Raw genomic sequence first — 22,175 nt, forward strand, 5'->3', positions numbered from 1 at the left:
CTGCCTGTAGAGTCCGGGCTGCTTCTGGCAAGGACTCGGCTAACTGATGACAACCGATTAAATTCTTATTTTATCTAGTAATTTGTTTGCTCCACGTTTAATGATAATTTGAGAAAATATCCATGGTACGACAGCAATAAAATAATAAGAATATTTTTGTGTGGATGGTCGCAATATTTAGACGAAAACAAAACAATACTATTTATTAATGGATTATACATATCATCATGGCACAGATGCTAGAACCCGCCTTTATGCATGCGCGACATCGTAAAATGTATGGCAAGTGTAAACGCATGAATCAGATGTGGGTCACAATTAAAACAACATGTAAACATACAGGCAAACAAATCAGATTTAGGCAACAAATCGGAATTGGGCATCAAGACCTGACAGTGTAAACGGGGCCTAAGTGATATTCGATGTGAAGTGGGGCTCAGATTGTACAAGAAGCACTGCATTTGATTACATTTCCCCCGCCATGTCTTTATAATACGAGCATTTATTTTACCCCAGTATATTCAATGGAGCTTCTGCACTAGTTTGCCGATTCTGATGGGTGTGTATGAGTAAATGGTATTTTGTCTTGTTTTATAATTAAGCAACTAAATAAATGCTGAAGTCTATTTTACTGATTGTATTTTAATGACATTACAACATCAATGCTGTGAAAGAAACCGTATAAAATGGAAAAAAACCCCACAATAACCAGTCACCGGAAGTTTATCAGTATAGGAAGAAACACCAGCTCCGCATTTACCCTATTGCTGAACTAAATTGGCCGTAGTGTATGAGTGTGTGTGTGAGAATGTGAGTGTATGGGTGTTTCCCAGTACTGGGCTGCAGCTGGAAGGGCATCCACTACATAAAACATATGCTGGAATAGCTGGTGGTTCATTCTGCTGTGGCGATTCCTGACAAATCAGGGATTAAGCCAAAGAAAAATGAATGAATGAATGAAGAACATCGATGTGTGGATGTCAAATAGACGTCAAGGTTTTGTCATCAAATGAATTAGCATGTTTGAAATGTTTTTTGAAGTCATGCTTGATGTGAATTTGATTGCATTTTGATATTACGGTACATACTAAGGAATCAAGTATGCTACATAGACTCAGTGTGTGTGTGTGTGTGTGTGTGTGTGTGTTCATGTACCTCTACAATCCTGTCTCCAGTCTTTAGAGTGCCGTTGCGTCCTGCAGGACTGTCCTCCAAGATGTGTTTAATGAAGATGCCCCGCATCACTTCCCCGTTGCTAAGGCGACAGCCCATGCCCCGCCCACCAACAATACTGATGCCCAGAGATTTCCCAGCTTCCTTGAGCAGCTCAACTCTGAACAAACACACACACACACACACACACACGGAACATTCACCAAAGAGAGAAACTTTAACGTGCCAAAGCTTATTATCAATCTGAGTTTACATTATTTCTCCACAGCTGTTCTCGCTGATAAGACGTCCACTTCATTATACAAATGAAACTAATTGTCATTGGCATTTACATATTTCTTCAACAGTTTACTGTTTCTTTCCTAAAAGGTAGAAATTCAGAGCCTTATGGGATTTCACTCTACGCTCTGATTATCAGCCAAGAGTTTTCCCCAGTGATTGAGTGTAAAGTGCGCTGTAATAACCTGGCATGGTCTGAAAATCCAGCATTTCATCCACAATTAAGCCAATTTTGGTGAGTGAGAGTTAGACAAAGTTTTTCGAATATAAGATGTCACATCAGATGGACTTATACAAGGTAATCTGAAATCATTTGGCATATGAAACGTATTTTGATCAATTTTGCCAGCTGGATCTGAGCGTAGACTAAGAAAGTGTAAAACTAAGCTCTAATGACGGATGCAGGTTGAGACTGCAGATGGCAATGGAAATTTAGAGATGTCATTTTGGACAAAAAATGTTTTCAATTTAGGGCTGAAATGCTAATTGCAATAAAATATATGTTGTAAACAGCGCAGCTTCTAATTAAAAATATAGTTGAGAACATGCACACACATATAAGGGATGAAAACACAGATTGAGGATAAATACATTTAGGACATTGATTGAGAATATAACGTGTAATATAATTTAGTGTGGGAAAGGTGTTCGTTTTTTGCAACATCTATTGTGTCTTGTTTATATATTATTAATATTTGTTTTCTGACTAAATGTACTCTGCTCTCTTGATTGCCCAAATATTGATATAAATATATGTGTATATTTGAACTGCCAATATAATTATATGAAAATAACTAATTACCCAAATAACTAATGTAAATATATTTTCAAATATATACAATGCATTTTTGGTATTTTTATGGCAAACTGCTGACTGCAAAAAAATTCTGTTGCAATCCTTAAACAATTATTAATTTTCTAACGTAAGATGACGGTGTAATAAATTACGTTTCAAGAACAAGGTTTGATTGATTGAGCCTAAGACCGCTCAGACTGATCTTTAGACTCTCCCAAACAAATGCACCAATTTTGGCTCCAAATAGTTTAAAGGGCTCCTGTGGAACAAATTCAAAATAATACTTATACTATGGTTTGGTTGAATGCTTGATTCAGGCCGATGAGCATTCAAAGGTGTGCAGTTTTTTTTCATTTAAACACACAGCTAATGTAAGCCAATGTGTAATAAATTACATTTCAAAAGCAAGATTTAATTGATGGAGTCTAAAATTGCTCAGACTGATCTTTAGACTTGCCAACATAAATGCACCAAATTTGACGCCAAATGGTTTAAAGGGCTCCAGTGGACTCAGCAGACAACATGTTCATAATAATACATATGGTTTTGTAAATGCTTGATTCTGACTGGCCGATGAGCATTCAAAGGTGTGCTTTTACTTTCAAACAAACACACAGCTAAAGTAGTTCCGGCAGGTTTTGAGTGCATTACAGCTTCATACAACACTGAATGATAGAGTTATTTCACAGCTACAACAGTCAGAAATCACATCAAAACACAACAGAAGGCTTTGGAGGAGATGTGTGAGAAACTAGTGCCACACACAGGAGCAGTTTGAGGACAAAAATCTGACAAATGACTGAAATACAACATCTGAACAGTATCTTTATCTGTAGAAACCAGAGTATAAGCAGAGTAATTAACTCCAGTTCGCATAATTACTAAAAGAATGCTTCAAATTGTGGACAACTTGCTGTGCATTGTTTTCTTATAACTCAATCGCAAATGCCTCCTTAAATATATTCAGTAATATTCATTATATATTTGGTCATTTCATACAAAACTGCTAATAGCACAACAATTCTGTAAGAATCCCAAAACAATTATTAATTTTGTAACGTAACATGATGGTGTAAAAAAAATTATGTTTCAAGAACAAGGTTTGATTGATCGAGTCTAAAACTGCTCAGACTGATCTTTAGACTCTCCCAAACAAATGCACCAATTTTGGCTCCAAATGGATTAAAGGGCTCCTGTGAAACAAGTTCAAAACAATACTTGAATCGCTGGATTCTGGCAGATGAGAATTCTAAGGTGTGCATTTATTTTCATATAAACACACAGCTAAAGTGGTTCCGGCAGGTTTTGAGTGCATTACAGCTCCATATCACTACACTGAATGGTTTAGGTTCTTTCACAGCTTCACGGTGTGCATTGTTTTCTAATAATCAATGGCCAATTATTCCTCACATAATGGTCCTAATAAAATGGTCCTGCGTTTCACCTGCGAGGCAGATTCCAGTTGTTGGCTTGTCGTTCGCTCTCCTGTCCTTCTCCATCCTCTCTCTCTGGAAGATCTGACAGTGTCTGACTAAACACACAAACACAAAACTCTCATTTTATTTTCATTCCGCAGCTCAGAGTGAGTGCAGAAGCATTTAAGTGCTGACCGTACAGTTGAGAGCCGCTTTTTCCATCAGAGATATCGTCACTCTGGGGCTGCACGCTTGCTCGGTATTCCTCTAAATATTCTGCAGGAACATACGTGATCCTGCACAAACACACACACACACACACACACACACACACACACACACACACACACACACACACACACACACACACACACACACACACACATATTTATGCTTATATATGGATTCGGAAGAATAGGCAAAGCAATATAAATCCAAACACTCCGGGAAGTCAGTCAACAACATGACAGGTGTACAATGGCACACATACACTCTTACATGCGTTTACATTTTCAACATTTAAAATCCGAGGATAGACCAAACATCTCTGTCTCCATATTTGCAGGTGGAATTATTAATCAGTTAATTAACGGCGTTAATTAATCAGCTAATTAATGGTGTAAACTGAACAGAATTTTGCCTTCCTTACGTGCAAAAAATACTTGCAAAATTCAGTTCAGTTTCCGCCATCATCGGAGGCATGCAAATGACACAAGTGTTACTTGTTTATTTTGGAAATAAAGATATATTCTAACGTTATAAATATGTTTCATAATTAACCAACTTTGTGATTGTCATTAACAGCTGGCGTTTTGTTGGTTAGTAAATAAATAATTGCATTTTGCATTGCATCTAAAAATTCAAACCAAATAAAAGTGTAGCCAACAGCAAGCCTGCTGATTTACTTTGAATTATTTCTGTTTCCAGATCAAAAAAGCTTATTTGCTCGATCAGTTCGTTGTAAGTGAAGATGACAGATCTAATGGAGGCAAATCAAATATCATTTCTGAACAATTCCCCGCATGCATGAGCAGAAATCAACACAGGGATCACAGCAGTCAAATGTTCACGTTCACTTCATTAATAAAGCAGAATCAATGGCTGGAAATCCAACAGCTGACACGAGAAGGATGTTAATAAAAGATGAAGAACTCAAGCACATGATGTTAGTGCAGACGCAGGCCTGCGATGTTAACAGCCACTCGAGGACAGAACTCATGTTACCACGGAAACAACATCCTGCTGAAAGCGAGACGCAGCATCCTTGAGTTTGACTGGAATGTGAGAGTTTAAAATCAGCCGGGTCGAAACACTGTGCAGTACAATTATGTGCCTATCAAAATTCATACGGCGGCTGAAATGACACAGCCGGAATTGAAGAGCTCTCCTCTCGGAGAAGAGTGTGAATATGACACTATAAGCAAGTCTACGAAAATAACAATGATGTGACGGTCATTATTTGTGTTTGGTAAAGCTCTGGTGCACAACTTACACACTTCCGCTTTAAAGATGACCTATTATTAGCCTCTGATGTCTGTAGTGTGTGAAGTTTCAGCTCAAAATACCACACAAATAATCTTTTATAACTCTTTAAAACTGCTTTTGATCCTAATTGTGCTGTTTTGGTGACTGTCGCATTAAATGCTAACGAGATTGTGGTATTTTTAAAAGAGGGCAGAGCTACAAATGCGAATGTGACAGCATAGTTCAAAACAGGTCTAATGTTCTATGCTAATGAGAGAGAGATGGTCATTAGTGGGCGGGGCTTTCCTCCCTCTGATGACACCTACAAAGGGAGAATGTCAATCAAAAACTGTTTATATCAAGTCTAATTATAAACAATACAATTAATACTCTATTACCATTAGAACCGGTTATAATCACACACTGCTGACATACAACTTTTTGAACCCCTTATAAAAGTAATTTTCACATAATAGCTTCTAAGTGAACATGAGTTGAAATAAAACCCTTCCACTGACACACTTTCTACCCAAATAATTGACTTAACTAGAAATTTGTGTGAAAAAAAAACTTGATTTCCTGGTGAAGTTAATTATTTGGGTTAAAAGTAGAGGCGCTACTCCAACTTTGGTGCAAAGATTTATCGAAAATATAGTTTTATTTGGTAGCCAGTGTATGTTTTAAAACACGAAGGAAGATATTTTGAGCAATGCTGGTGACCACATGACTCTAGTTACGACAAAGTAGGCACAATTTGTAAAATGCAATAAAATCAATCGTTAAAAGTGCGGTATGTACGTTTGACACCCAGTGGTTGAACTAGGTATTGCACTCCTGCATCAAAACAAATGCAAGTGCAGGTTGCCAGATTTCCAGATTGACGACCAACAAGAAATGAACTTGAACTTGAGTCTGCCGGTCAAGCTTAAAGGCTGATTTATGTCATGTTCTGAATAAAAGCACTGATAAGCGATAGACAGAATATTTTCTATATTAAAAGGATTTCTTTGTCCTAACCAACACCTCGAATTGATCTTTTAGAAACGGCTTCTATTTCTCACAGCTGAACAACATTACAAAACTATGACAATGATCAGCTCAGGAACAGCTCATGTGCTTTATTCAGTGTTAAATGCTAATAATGTCAGTTTGAATGTCATTTTACATTACATTTATTGCCGTACTACTGAAAGCAGCAGCAGATAGTTCACCTCAGATATGGAAACAATAATAAACCATTTAAAATTGACCTTTAGACTCAAAACCAACACATATCAGTGATTCAGCATCTACATTTAATAATGTTAAAGAGGTTTAATATGTATTAATGAGATTATAAACCTTACCATTTGGCTGGAGTGCAGCGAGTGCACTATTCTGTGCTTCTGAATGGCTGTGTTTACATTTCTGTCATGTTTCGTCTGGTGCAAACAGTCACATTGCTCATCTCTGCAAATCTCCTCATGTAGCGTGTTGTTAGGACACAGGGTTACAGTGTTACCTGCTCACCTAATGTTTACGGTCATAATATTTATTTCATTAGCTAATTAATAACCACCTCATGTGGAACTCTGAATCTGCGTCTCATTTCGAAGTCTGGTACTATCCACCAGAGGGCGCATTTTGGTCACGGATGCACACTTAAAGAGTCTTCCTGTCTAAATGAATAAAATAAATGGTTTTCCACCAAGGCAACCCGAAGTGCTGAAATATAATTAAACTGGCTTTGGGTTAAAAGACCAAAATAAAGACAGCTGTTCTGACATGTAACTTACATTTTCAAAGCCGAATATCTGACTTCAGCATTGTTTTTCAGATAAACAAGAATGTTGGCGTGTTTCTTAAATATCTGCAAACATATCATGTTGTTTTTATGGTTTAGAAAAGTCAAAATCTTTAATACAGCACCTTTAATTCTTTAATTTTGTTAATTGACTGTTGTTCTATTGACAAAAGCACAGAGATCAGATTTCCAGGGTTTTTTTTTCCGACTAACTTAAACACATTTGGTAAGCACAAAACATTTTGATGGATGAAACACACTCAAAAAAAGGTTGAATAACCCTGAAAATCTCTTCTTTGTACATTTGTCAATTAAAAAAGGTTTAAAAAGTTCATAAAAGTTCATTTTATAACATGCTTATAGCTTTTTCAGAACTGTATTTGCAGTTTTTGTTATATATTATGACTATAATGAAAGTAGTCGTATTATGAAAATAAATGTCATTTTTACAATGCTAATCAATCGATGCCATCAGTTCTTCAAAATATATTCTGCATCTCCTTTGTTTACCAGTTAATGCCTAGTAAATATCATTTTTGGGTGAAATATCCTGTTTATTACTCACAGAAGTGTACCGCACAGTGTAAATGTCAGTGCATTCAGCGGAAGAAAGAAAACCATGCAGGCTGAAAGCAGACGAGGATGAGTACAGGTTAAAGTAAAAAATTAAAGTAACACTGATTCCAGTTTTAGTGATTAGAGCAGAATGAAAAGCAGCGTGAGCCCCAAACACTCAGAAAAACGAACACATGCTTGTCGGGAATATGTGCACAGGGCTACATTTTTGAGAACTGAGAAATATGTGCATGAGGGTACATATGGCTGCATTTTATGTGGAAAACAAAAGCTAGGTGGTGGTTTGACAGCACCGACAACATCTGTTACTTTTCATGCTGTGCCAAAATCCCTTTAAGGCAGGGGTCTCAAACTCTATTTGGCGGGGGGCCATTTCGGAGACTGACAAATGATAGAAGGGGCCGTCTTAACATCCGTAAGTAATGCTTGCGATCGTGTGAAGTAAAGGCCGGAAGGTGGGGTTTGGGTCAGTACTGTACAGACACTTTATAAGAGGCATGTGCTGAGAAAACTGAACAGAGCTGAAGAGCGGTGGTTGGGGGTGCGGAGGGGGGGTGGGTCTGGTTGACAGTCGTGAGAATGAAAAGTGGAGGGGGATCGCAAACTTAAGAAACTTAAGAAGGTGGGAGGGGGGCTGGTTGACAGTCGCGGACTGAAGTACACGTGGGAGGAGAGAGACGATTGCGAACTGAAGAGCAGGGGGCGTCTGCGAACTGCAGGCCGGAGGGAAGAGGAGGGTGGGCTGTAAATGGCCCGTGGGCCGACAGTTTTAGGGTGCTTTAAGGCAAGGGTTAACGTTTAAGGAAGGGTGGATTAGGGGTAAGGGTTTAGGATTGGGTTTGAGGAAGGGTGCAAGTCAGTCGATATCAAGCTGACCGGCTTCCTACACAGACAAGCACTAGAAAGACGTTGAGAATGGGATAAATGTACACATTTACATTTACATTACATGTGCGCCCTCTTGTGGATTCATGCAAAATGCCACATATAAGAAAATGTGCCCAGTAACATATTTGAGAGTCAAAAATCTCCAGTGGTCTCAATTTAATTAGTTTTAATTAGTAAATTAGTTTCAATTTAATTAATTCACTCTTTTTTTTGGGCTCAGTCCTTTTATTTATCAGGGGTCGCCACAGCGGAAGGATATGCTTTACGCAGCGGATGCCCTTCCAGCAGCAACCCAGTACTGGGAAACACCCATACACTCTCACATTCACACACACTCTCAAAAAACCTATAGCGCATGTGTTTAGACTTGTGGGGAAAACCAGAGCACCCAAAGGAAACCCACGCCAACACGGGGAGAACATGCAAACTCCACACAGAAATGCCAACTGACCCTGCTGGGACTCAAACCAGCAACCTTCTTGCTGTGAGGCAACAGTGCTAACCACTGAGCCACCGTGCCACCCTAATAACTTTAACTAATTGATGTCTATGTGTACATATTTAATGAATTGTATTTGTGTGTTAAATGTATGTAGCGTCCAACAAAAACTGCAAGCAAATAATATACATGTACATATTTCTCGGTTCTCAAAAATGTAGCCCAGGGCACATATCTCCAACAAGCCTGAGTTGTAAAAACTGCAGCGATGGGCCAGAATGCAGAAGAAACGGAGTGTGAGTCGAAGATCAGACAGCGAGAATCAAGCCCAGATGAAGGCTGTACTCACACAGAGATGAGGCTGAGCTCTTCACCTGCTGCACCTGTGGATCTGGAGACGCAAGAGCATTTACACACGCACACACACGCTCAATCACTCTTCACTGCGTCAATGATGGAATTACATTAGATCAGGGGTGTCAAACTCAATTCCTGGAGGGCCGAAGCCCTACACAGTTTAGTTCCAACCCTGCTCCAACACACTTACCTGTAGGTTTCAAACAAGCCTGAAGGACTCAGCTAGTTTGATCAGGTGTGTTTAAATAGGGTTGGAACTAAACTGTGCAGAGCTGCGGCCCTCCAGGAACTGAGTTTGACACCTGTGCGTTAGATGAACGGATCAGAGTGCTCACATTTATAGTTTTCAGCTAAGACTTTTCAGCTAACACCAACTGCAGGTTATTTCATTATTTACTCACTTCATTTTAACAGATGAATGATAAGCAGACAAAACATTTCTTTGTCTAGAAAATGCTTTTTGATTTAAGATCTTTTAGATATATGGAGTAGAAACAAGACCAAGACAAAACTGGAGAAGTAAGTTTTTTATGTTTGCAAATTTACCTTTTTACATTTTGGGTTTCCAAAGACAAATATATATATAATAAAAAGAAATATTTTGAATACAAGCATGAAGAAAATGTTATTTTCCTGATGATGTTAAACAATTAAGCTCAAACTCATTCGGATGGAGACTGTATTTAGTTTAGTTCTGCTGTTTCTCTCACAAGAAATTGTTTTTTTAGACATTTTTTCACACCAAAAGAGGCCAATTCAGTAGAACGACACGTTTCTTAAACAACATACTGCTTTAAACTACTAAAATGTCAGTAAAAGTCACATTTTTAAAGCACAGAGATGAACTTTCAGCATCAAAACTCAACAGATCAAGAGATAAAAGTCCTAAAAAGCAACTGTAAATTAACAGGGAAACACTTAAGCTTAGAAACTAATGCATACTATTACTACTGTCTTATTAACTGACCAATATTAAGATATTAACTGTTTATTATCACTTATAAAGTATGATCTTATTCCACATCCCTTATTGTAATAACTATTAATAAGCAGCTAATTAGACATTTATTGAGCTAAAAGTCCAAAATTAGTATGAATTGTACATTAAAATAATGTGTGACCATTTTTACAGTATTAAACAAGAGTGTGTTTTTAGACATTTATTACTAAAATGTTAATAAAAGTCACTATTACTAACATATTAACTGTTTATTAGCATTTATAAACTATATTCGTATTCCACAATCCCCAACCTTACCCAATACCTACTGTATTCACTATTAAAAAGCAGCTAATAATAAGTTTATTGAGCTAAAAGTTCAAAAATTGTGTCAAGTGTACATTAAAATAAAGTGTGACCATGTTTTCTACAGTGTAAAACAGGAGTGTTTGAAAGTTTCTCTAACAAGAAATAGTTTGTTTAGAGATTTTTCCACAAAAAAGAGGCCAATTCAGTAGAACGACACGTTTCTTAAACAATATACTGCTTCAAACTACTAAAATGTCAGTAAAAGTCACATTTTTAAAGCACAGAGATGACCTTTCAGCATCAAAACTTAACCGATCAAGAGATAAAAGTCCTAAAAAGTAACTGTTAATTAACGGGGAAACACTTAAGCTTAGATAATAATACATACCATTACTACTGTCTTATTAACTGCCTAATATTAAGATATTAACTGTTTATTATCACTTATAAAGTATAATCTTATTCCACATCCCTTATTGTATTAACTATTAATAAGCAGCTAATCAGACATTTAATGAGCTAAAAGTCCAAAATTAGTATGAGTTGTACATTAAAATAATGTGTGACCATTTTTACAGTATTAAACAAGAGTGTGTTTTTAGACATTTATTACTAAAATGTTAATAAAATTCACTATTACTAACATATTAACTGTTTATTAGCACTTATAAACTATATTCGTATTCCATAATCCCTAACCCTACCCAATACCTACTGTATTAACTATTAAAAAGCAGCTAATAATAAGTTTAAATATTCATAAGTTTACGTTATGAAATATTTATCCGTTAAAAGTTCAAAAATTGTGTCAAGTGTACATTAAAATAAAGTGTGACCATGTTTTCTACAGTGTAAAACAGGAGTGTTTGAAAGTTTCTCTCACAAGAAATTGTTTTTTTAGACATTTTTTCCACAACAAAAGAGGCCAATTCAGTAGACTGACCTATTTCTTATACAATATACTGCTTCAGACCACTAAAATGTCACTTTATTAAACTCAGAAATGTATTTTCAACATTTAATGTGAGCAGAGCAACTGATAAAAGTTGCACTTATGTATGACTGCATAACCATAAATGAAGAGAAACTGTTAATTGACTGGGTAACACCTTAGTTTAAGTACCAAACTCACACCATAACTACTGTCTTATCACCTTCCTAACATTAAGATATTAACTGTTTATTAACACTTATGGTCTTAGTATGACATTATCATGATCTTATTATCTTATATCCAAGTATGTTATTATGTTATGTTATTCAACATCCCTAAACCTACCCAATACCTATTCTATAAGCTATTAATAAACAGCTACTTATAAATTAAAATTATAATAATTATAAGTAAAAAAAAAAAAAGATTGAATTTTTTAATAAAACAACCGGATGTTTTTTATTCCAGTGTTGAACAGGAGTGTTTGAGTGTTTCTCACCCCATGTCCGATGCGATCAGAGAGTGTCTGCGCAGCATGGCTCTGGCCTGTGCATTGGTCAGATTCCCCGTCAGCTCTCCATTAATGGCTAGAATCAGATCCCCGACCCGCAGCCGGCCGTCCCGACTGATGGAGCCGCCGTGAATGATGCTGCGGATCAACATCCCTGGACCGTCCTTCAGCGCGCACACCGTCATTCCTAAAAAACACCACTGCAAACATCACAGTCTGCACTCCAAACAATGAGCTTACTGCTTGGTCAAACTACACTGCATGACAAGAAGTCACGGAAACAAAGGGTTTTATGTTACTTCAACTAAGTTTAATCAAAAATCTTTTTAGTTATACAAAGTTTAACTTGGTGGCATGGTGGCTCAGTGGTTAGCACTGTGGTCTCAGAGCAAGAAGGTCGCTGGTTCGAGTCTTGGCTGGGCCAGTTGGCATTTTTTTAGTGGAGTCTGGTTTCCCCCACAGTCCAAACACATGTGCAAAAGGGGAACTGATGAACTAAATTGGCTGTAGTGTGTGTGTGTGAATGAGTGTGTATGGGTGTTTCTCAGTACTGGGTTGCAGCTGGAAAGGCATCCACTGTGTAAAACATACGCTGGATAAGTTGGCGGTTCATTCCACTGTGCCGACCCCTGATGAATAAATGGACTAATCAAGCTTTAAATAGGAAAATTATCAAAATATCTTTCGTTTTTGAGTGAGATGCTAATGGTCTAATCCGTTTCAATTATGTATGCTAAGCTAAGCTAAAAGGGTTTTCGCCAGACCCAGAGATCAGTTGAATGGACTCATATGATAAAACTCAACTCTCTAACTCTAGGAAAGCTGTAAATTACCCTACTTCCAAAAAATAAAAAATAAAATAAAAAACTAGTGTTCCTATAAATGTAGATTACTTTGTAAACGTAGATCAGGAAGCGGAGTGGGTCAGCATCTGTGATAGTAAAGCAGAGTCTGGCTGTAAACGGCTGCTAAGCGTCCTCAAATGAATGTAGAAAACCCTCATATGAAATTTTAATAGACTAATGGTGAAAGCAGACGGCCTTAAACTGCTGCTCCGGGATAAAGCATCCCAAACCACTGCTCAATGATCCCATCGCCAAAAATACAAATGTGGATATTTAGTGAAATGCAAAATGAAGACCTGAAGACCAGCAGCCTGGGGAAACATACCATTACATTACCAGGTGCATGAATACAGTGAGAAATATTGCCCTCATATTTATTATACTTTGTATTTTAATCCATATTCACAGTTATTTTTGCAAGTGTCAAGTGTCTTGTAGCATTTGGCACTTCATTTCTCATATCCATTGCTGATTAGGTCAATTAATGCAATTAAGTGTCTTATAAACTGACAGTGAGTTCACACATAAGTATATTCACAACCCAGGCTCATTCTGATAACGTACCCCAATAACCGTCGTCGTGGTCAGCTCCCCTCTGCTTCTCAACTTCGCCGACGTACACGACGAGCTAACCGGACAAATTGGTTGCGGCGGGAAAGCCCTCCACATGGAGGTTAGTGGCCAGACGGCGAGCGCGAAAAGGAACGGCGTCACACCGCCCCCTAGCGTTCGCTTAAAAAATGAAATGCAGCCATACGTACCTCCAGCTACATAAATCACCAACCCAAGCTCATTCTGAAAACGTAGTCCCGCGGACGTTTCTGGAGACAGCGGAATATGTCCCGGGGGGTACGTACGGCTGCATTAATTTTATTCAAGCGAACGCTGCGGGGCGGTGTGATGCCGTTCCCTTTCGCGCTTGCCTTACCTCCTTGTGGAGGGCTTCCCCGCTGCAACCCGTTTGTCCACTCAGCTCACCGTGTAACTTCGGCAGGCTCAAGATGCGGAGAGGAGTTGACCACGGCGACCGGTTTTGAGTCCAGGTAAGAGCGGTTCCAGCAATCAGGTAAGACGAAAACAGAATCCCAAAAATTAAGTGTACGAGTGACCGGGTGAGAACGCGGTGAAATTCGTAAATGCGGTAGAAAAAAAAAATCGGGGCTTTTATTTTTTTGGACGGGTTTTGTAAACTGTTGCTCGGGTTTAGGGAAGCGAGCGGGTCGATCGGTAAAATTGGTTGGGTTCAGGGAAGGAGGAGGGCGGGTCGGCCGATTGGCCAGTCGCGCAGTCAATCATCCGGACAGCGGCCTCCGGTGGGTTCACGCGAGAACAGCGCGGCCGCGAACCACACTCGTGAGAGGCGTCTGAGGTGCGAAAAAGCGAACAACATCGGCCTCTCGCTGATTTGCGAAAACAAAAACTGCAGCCGTACGTACCCGCCGGGACGTATTCCGCGGTCTCCAGAAACGTCCGCGGGACTACGTTTCCACAATGAGCCTGGGTTGCTGTCATTGGTTTAATCAGTGCAGAATAACTTCGCGAGGGGTTTGGGAACAAATGAGTCTCAGAACAATTGGATGATTAGGTAAAAATAAATGCAGATTATAAGACCATGAAAGTGTTTTTGACCTTGCCTGCATATTCGACTGTGGTTGGAAACCCTTACAACCAAAAATATGACCATTTTAATGTATAATAGAGGCTCTTTAAGTTACAAAATGTGTTGATAAAATCTCTCCATAAACACCACTTGGTACATTTTTATTATGTTTTATTCCTGTGATGAAGAGTTTTTGTCTTACCCAGGCTGGCATTGCCCTTGACCACAGTGATGGTCCTCTGGAAGCCCGCGGTGCCGTTTATCTGCTGGCTCTCATCCGCTGTCTGATCTGGAAGAAAATCCTCTTCCTGTGAGGAGAAAAGGTCAAAATCCTCATCAGACAGCACATCAAAGCCTGAAGTCAAGGGCGCGCTGATGAAAGAGGTCAGCGGGACGAGCTCCAGCACAGAAAACGACAGCAGAACACCACACAAACACAGCGTAACCATTCCAAACTGCTCTGATGCTGGAACGTTTGATTATGAGTAACACTTTAGTTCATTCATTCCTTTTCCTTCAGCTTAGTCCCTTTTTAATTAGGGGTCACCACAGCGGAATGAACCGCCAACTATTCTAGCATATGTTTTACGCAGCTGATGCCCTTCCAGCTGCAACCCAGTATTGGGAAACACCCATACACTCTTGCGCTCATACACTACGGCCAATTTAGTCTATTAGTTTATATGGTCAATATAGGAGTTGTGCATGATTGAATGTGATTGGCTGCTGGATGTGCATACCTGCAGTGTGGAGGGGTGCCTGCTTATCTGATTGGATGCGAGATGTGCATGTTTGAATGTGATTGGCTGCTGGATGTGCATGTTTGTGGTGTGTAGGCATGTCTGCTTATCTGATTGGATGCGAGTTGTGCATGTTTGAATGTGATTGGCTGCTGGATGTGCATACCTGCAGTGTGGAGGGGTGCCTGCTTATCTGATTGGATGCGAGTTGTGCGTGTTTGAATGTGATTGGCTGCTGGATGTGCATGTTTGTGGTGTGTAGGCGTGTCTGCTTATCTGATTGGATGCGAGTTGTGCATGTTTGAATGTGATTGGCTGCTGGATGTGCATACCTGCAGTGTGGAGGGGTGCCTGCTTATCTGATTGGATGCGAGTTGTGCGTGTTTGAATGTGATTGGCTGCTGGATGTGCATGTTTGTGGTGTGTAGGCGTGTCTGCTTATCTGATTGGATGCGAGTTGTGCATGTTTGAATGTGATTGGCTGCTGGATGTGCATACCTGCAGTGGGGAAGTGTGCCTGCTCGTCTGATTGGATGTGAGTTGTGCATGTTTAAATGTGATTGGCTGCTGGATAAGCATTCCTGCGGTGTGTAGGCGTGTCTCCTTTTCTGATTGGATGTGAGATGTGTGTGTTTTAAATGTGATTGGCTGTTGAATATACATATTTGGAGGCGTGTCTGCTTATCTGATTGGATGTGAGTTGTGCAGGTTTGAATGTGATTGGCTGCCGGATGAGTATACATGCGGTGTGGAGGTGTGCTTATCTTATTGGATGTGAGATGTGCATGTTTGAATGTGATTGGCTGATGGATGTGCATATTTGCAGTGTGGAGGCGTGTCTGCTTATCTGATTGGATGTGAGTTGTGCATGTTTAAATGTGATTGGCTGATGAATGTGCATATTTGCAGTGTGGAGGCGTGTCCGCTTATCTGATTGGATGTGAGTTGAGCGTGTTTGAATGTGATTGGCTGCTAGATATGCATACCTGCAGTGTGGAGGTGTGTCTGTTTGTCTGATAGGTCAGATCAGCGCTGCAGAAACTGCCGTGTTCAGCGATCATCGACTGCTGATTTTCCTCTTCCTCCTCCAGAAAGTGGCGCTCAAACGCTTTCTCATCAGACAGATCTAAATCACTGGAGTCGATCTGGAGACGAAGGTATGGAGGTGAAAATTATAACAACGGTAGGAAAAAAGATGCTACATGTTAGAGAGTGTGTTAGGATAACCACCAAATAAAAGCATCATGCAATTTCAATGAGCTTTTAGTGATGTCAAGATGGATCTTTTACTAAACATAAACCTAAATGTGTAATGCTATACTTGAAGCCTTTGGGCCCTATCATACACCTGGCGCAGTGTGGCGCAGGGCACAGCGCAGTAGTCTTTTGGTAGTTTCAGCTTGCCGCAAGAGAGGTTTTGAGGCGTTGCGCTACGCTGTTTAAATAGCAAATGCATTAGCGCTCATTTGTGCGCCCATAGGCGTTCTGCTCTATAAAGGAAGGCGTTCTGACCGCTGGCGCGTTGCTATTTTCAGAAACTATAGTAGATTTTTCATTAGACCAAAACTAACCCGGTCTAAACTCCGGTGCAGAGTTGCACCTCGCTTACACACTGCTTAATACACACAAGAGAGCAATAGGCAAATATCTTTACATATGAAAAAATGTAAATATTAAGGATATATATAGGATATAATAAGAATAGATATAGAATATAAATATAAAGGATTAAAATATTACAAAACATATTATTTTCTAGCCGACATAAATATGAAAAATCACCGCCTTCATGTCTTCTTCATCTCGGGAGGCTTTTTCAGTTCATTCATAACAATCTGCTTTTGTATAATGTTATTATTATTAGCAGTATTATTTATTATATCCATATTTATATTTGTTTTATTAAAAACAAGCTTAGATTTGTCCACCTGTCAGGTTTTAGACCATATGGGGCACAGCATGTGTTTTAGGATATAACTCAGGTTTTTGAGCACACTTGGTCATTATTATTCATTTATTCGTTTGCTGGAGATTAGAACTGAATTTACAAATAGTTTTGAAATGAATATTTGCGCTTAACAAACGAAAGTATTTATTTATAGGCTAATTGATGTCTGTGCGTAAAGGTTTCCGTATACAAGAGTTAAAGTGAAAGTGATCCATTATCTCTCATTCTCACGCAGTAGATGCTCTGTTTAACAGTTTTCTGTTAAAACACTGTGAACTGTTTGCTAGTGAAATGCTCAGTTTTTCCACTTAGACTTACTTTACGTCCTGTAAATAGTGAATGCGCTCTTGGCGTGACGCAGCTGGCTCTTAAAGGGAATGGGAGATGAGACTCTTATTGGTTTATTCTCAAAACACACCTATAACTCATTAAGAAAATAAACTCAACCCTTTTAGAACATGCGCCGAAGCGCAAGGCAAATTTCCCGTCCTTAAATTAGCAAAAACGCGTCCTGACACGCCCTGAAAGCATTTGCGCCCTGCGTTTTGCACATGGACCGTCAAAATAGAGCCCTTTATGTATAATGCAGTGGTTCTCAAATTTTTTTCATCAAGTACCACCTCAGAAAAAAATTGTCTCTCCAAGTACCACCAAAATGAGCAGTATTGAAATACAGTAGTATAGTAGGCCCAGTAAAGCAGCTACAACTCTGCACAGTTAAAAAAATGTGGCAAATTACCTCAGAAATATATGGCATACTATATAAATCATTTTTGATAAATTTTGAAACATATGTAGCATGTACATGCCATATTTCATTCCTCCGCGTACCACTAGAAAGAAGCCCGCCTACCACTAGTGTTACACGTACCACAGTTTGAGAACCACTGGTATAATGCATTACACACACACATACACACACAAATACTTATTCCAAATCTACTTTAAAGGTGCTGTATGTAAGTTTTCGACTCTTCTAAAGCATAAAAATACTAAATATGTTTGCAGATATTTAGAAACATGCTCAGTGAGCATTCTTGTTTATCTGAAGAACAATGCTGAAGTCAGATATTCTGCTTTGAGAATGTGTGTTACGTGCCGGAACAGCTGTCTTTGTTTTGGTCGTTTAACCCGCACAATGTCAGCTTATCCAATCATACTGCACCTTTAATTTTGGCACATTCATTCTGAAAACAACCCAATATTGATCTTGTAAAATGCTTCTTGACTTAAGCATATTAGATATCTGTGCTCTGAGTAAGTAAAGCAGCATGCTTTGTATCACATATAAAGGCTTACAGATTTCAGATCTCGCTCCTACAAGAACGTTGCACTAATAACATGCTTTTATGAGCACTGACCACTGCAGGCTCAGCGCGGAAAACAACTTCACCACCATCATCATCATCATGACAGATCTCCGTCAGCAGCAGAGCCGAGAGCATGGAGGAAGAGCCATCCTCATCCTCCGCCTGTGAACACAGGGAACCGTCAGCTCTGCTCGTTCACTGATGAAGCCGTATTCTAGGAGCACTTTTAGCTTAGCTTAGCATAGATCATTGCATCGTATTAGACCATTAGCCATATGAGTGAGATTGTCACAATCTGCTGACTCATGCAGGATTTACTTTACGAATTAAAGGAACACTCCACTTTTTTTTCTAATTACATCAGTAATACACAGGGTGGGCCATTTATATGGATACACCTTAATAAAATGGGAATGGTTGGTGATATTAACGTCCTGTTTGTGGCACATTAGTATATGTGAGGGGGAAAGCTTTTCAAGATGGGTGGTGACCATGGTGGCCATTTTGAAGTCGGCCATCTTGGATACAACTTTTGTTTTGTCAATAGGAAGAGGGTCATGTGACACATCAAACTTATTAGAAATTTCACAAGAAAAGCAATGGTGTGCTTGATTTTAACGTGACTTGATTCTTTCATGAGTTATTCACAAGTTTCTGACCACTTATAAAATGTGTTCATTGTGCTGCCCATTGTGTTGGATTGTCAATGCAACCTGAGTTTTACCATTTTTTAATCCATTCAGGCAATCTCCAGGTCTGACTGGAACACTTTTAGATTAGCTTAGCATAGATCATTGAATCACATTAGACCATTAGCCGTAAAAGTGGACTTTGGGAGCAATTACTTGTTGTTTTTTTAATGAGTTACAATTTTTGATACCAATATATATATATATATATATATATTATATATATATATATATATATATATATATATATATATATATATATATATATATATATATATATATATATATATAATACACTATTTATTACAGTTTATCAGTTAAGGTTAAACTTTAATATCATTTCACAATATATATATATATATATATTTAAGTTTTGTTGCAAAAGGCGATAAATGCCATTTTTTGACATTTGGATTTTATTATTGGAAATCACTGTTCAGACACCTTAGTTGTGTGAATTGCTGCCATTAATAACATTTAGAAATGTACATTTTAGGTCGAGTACAAAATGTATTTTTTCACAAAACGCGATTTCTGCCAGACCAGTTTCTTTACAAAGTGCATAATAACAGTTAGAGAATGTTCAGGATGCGGCGCGAGCTCAGCATCCCCTGGGAAGAGAGTCGCCGCCGGTGAAGTGCTCCGAGTTTGCTCATTGATTTAGCGATAAAAGATGAAGCCTTCAACTTCACAAAAATGTATAAAAACGCTACAAAAGTGGACCAGAACAAAATACGTCTGTCAACGATACACAAATGCAGCAGGGAACAAGTCTCCGCTGATGTCAGTTAAGAGAAAGGCCAGGGAGCGCCTTTTTATCTGCACTCCTCCCCATCACAAGATACCAGTCTGTAAGGTGACATTTCTAAGTGTCCTTTGTAAGTTTATTTTTTAAACAATTTCCTACATGTAGCTGAAGATTTATTTATGCGGTCGCACTTATTATTTATAGCCTAAAACCTCACGTTAATTCTTGCTGTTGTGGATTTATTATAAGGGAACATAAAGGGCACAGGTTGTAACGGAGAAAAATAAACGGTTTTGCTTTTTCACAACAACCAATAAATAAGCTGCTATTATTATTATTATTATTATTATAGTAAAATAATTAATTAAAAATTAAGGGGCGAGGCGAGCTTGTGTCGCGTACTCTGTGACACCGCTGCTCTGCCCGCTCTGATCATACAGGTTTGGTTTTCAGCAGCGGTGTGAAGGAGCCGCCCTCCACTCTTTCTGTAACAAGCTACACGTCGTTTATCTAACTAACTTACTTATCAAACAAAACATTGATTCACTAGCTTTTCTTAATGGTATTACTGTAGTATATTATAGCCTAAGGTGGATATATAGCATTTTGCATAAAAATAATAATAAATTATAATAAAAAGTTATGTTATGTTGTGTACATTCTGGCCAAATCTAACTCAGAATCTTATCATTATTAATCAATCTTTGTATATATTATTCCATATATTTATGATGTATAGTTTTTTTTTAACTAATTTAAGATGTTTGACAATGTTAAGATTAATATGTTGCCTTTTGGCTTGGTTTTTGACTTATTTATAAACTATTATTGGACATAAAATACAGCAAAAATATCCTGGATTTGAAAATATTGTGTTCCTGGCCTTCACTGAGCTCAAATAATAGTTTAATGTACAAAAATTGTGAATGAACTTGACTGTTGATGTCTTAAATAATAATGTCATATAACCAACATTTTCCAAAACAGATATATCTCGTTTTGCAACTAAACTCTTCATATATTTGTTTCTTAAATGCAATACTTATTTGAGGAAAAAATCCTACGAGAGCCCACATTATTTTCAACAAGGCAGTGTATTAGTAAGAAATATTATATAATTTTATGTTTACATAAAATATTTATTTTTTTCTTATATGGTCTCCTCATGACCATAAGCTGAGTAATTTTGCAGTATTTCTAAGCTATTTAACTAAATAGATAAATAATCATGTCCATATTTGAGTGAAGTTTTCCTTTAACTGCATGTTTTGCTGAATTCAGAGTACTCACAGTAAAGCATTCAGTTAAGTGTTGAGGTTATTTTGTTGTTTGGCAAGATTCACTTAAACCATGCATGTCCAAACTCGGTCCTGGAGGGCCGGTGTCCTGCAAAGTTTAGTTCCAACCCTAATTAGACACACCTGGGCTAGCTAATCAAGCTCTTACTAGGCTTTCTTGAAACATCCTTGCAGGTGTGTTGAGGCAAGTTGGAGCTAAAATCTGCAGGACACCGGCCCTCCAGGACCGAGTTTGGACAGCCTTGATGAACAAAAATCTGCAAAAATCTGGTTTTCTCTGTTTTTATCAGTCCTGCATGTAAGATATACACTATATTAATCATATTTAGCAGGGCATGTGATCAAAACACCCATTTATCACAAATAAAGACTCTAAATTTGATTTGATTTGGTTAGAAATCTGTCGTTTGGCATGTTAGTAGTGCAAGGTTGAGTTAGCGAGCTGAATCATTCCTTTAGCCATCGACATCAACAACATTCACAATCGCTGATTCCCTCAAAAAGCAAGCACACTGCAAAAAATGCTTTTCTTACTTAGATTTTTTGTTTTGTTTCTAGTCCAAATATCTAAAAGTTCCTAAATCAAGAAGAATTTTCTAACCAAGCAAAACATATTTCCTTGTTTTGAGAAATATTATGTCAATATTAAGTCAGTTTTTCCTTAAAACAAGCAAAATAATCTGCCAATGGGGTAAGCAAAATAACCTTACGTCAAAAGAATAAACAAGATTAATTTGCTTACCCCATTGGCAGATTATTTAGCTTGTTTTAAGGAAAAACTGACTTAATATTGGCATATTATTTCTCAAAACAAAGCAATATGTTTTGCTTGTCTAAAAAATGCTTCTTGATATAAGAAATTTTAGATATTTACACTAGAAACAAGACAAAAAATCTAAGCAAGAAAAGCATTTTTTGCAGTGCAGGAGGAAATGTTTTCTCCTCTTTCGGGTTCTTGGAAGTGAGTCATTTGATCCATATTAGGAGGTGATGTTACTCTATCGCACTTGTATAAGCAGAACAAAAAGCTCATGCAGTCTGAAGGGCCTCTCGCAAGATTAAATCTTCAGATCAGATGACCCACAAAGCACTCCACAACCCAAAACTTACGCTCCAAACCTCAGGAGACAAAG

At 38.2% G+C, this 22,175-nt stretch overlaps 2 protein-coding genes across 29 annotated transcripts in view; one reads left to right on the forward strand and one right to left on the reverse strand.

Annotated features, from left to right (window-relative positions):
* The window catches only part of LOC100334018 (equilibrative nucleoside transporter 2), a 112,278-nt gene that overhangs the window by 64,642 nt on the left and 25,461 nt on the right, over nt 1-22,175 (forward strand). The gene's annotated exons all lie outside the window — the stretch shown is intronic.
* Nucleotides 1-22,175, reverse strand: part of mpdz (multiple PDZ domain crumbs cell polarity complex component) — a 109,042-nt gene that overhangs the window by 35,991 nt on the left and 50,876 nt on the right. For 10 of the 28 annotated variants that reach the window (XM_017357164.4, XM_073907631.1, XM_009303673.5 and 7 more), the window contains exons 18-25: nt 18,359-18,469; nt 16,036-16,194; nt 14,512-14,617; nt 11,853-12,051; nt 9,163-9,204; nt 3,864-3,959; nt 3,693-3,779; nt 1,156-1,333 (exon numbers count right to left, since the gene is read on the reverse strand). In XM_017357164.4, coding sequence (XP_017212653.1) covers nt 1,156-1,333; nt 3,693-3,779; nt 3,864-3,959; nt 9,163-9,204; nt 11,853-12,051; nt 14,512-14,617; nt 16,036-16,194; nt 18,359-18,469 — 978 coding nt within the window. The remainder of the gene's footprint in view (nt 1-1,155; nt 1,334-3,692; nt 3,780-3,863; nt 3,960-9,162; nt 9,205-11,852; nt 12,052-14,511; nt 14,618-16,035; nt 16,195-18,358; nt 18,470-22,175) is intronic. The other 18 variants (XM_073907647.1, XM_073907643.1, XM_073907642.1 and 15 more) reach the window with 3 other exon arrangements.

Source organism: Danio rerio, chromosome 7 (genome assembly GCF_049306965.1).
Source record: "Danio rerio strain Tuebingen ecotype United States chromosome 7, GRCz12tu, whole genome shotgun sequence".
NCBI lineage: Eukaryota > Metazoa > Chordata > Actinopteri > Cypriniformes > Danionidae > Danio > Danio rerio.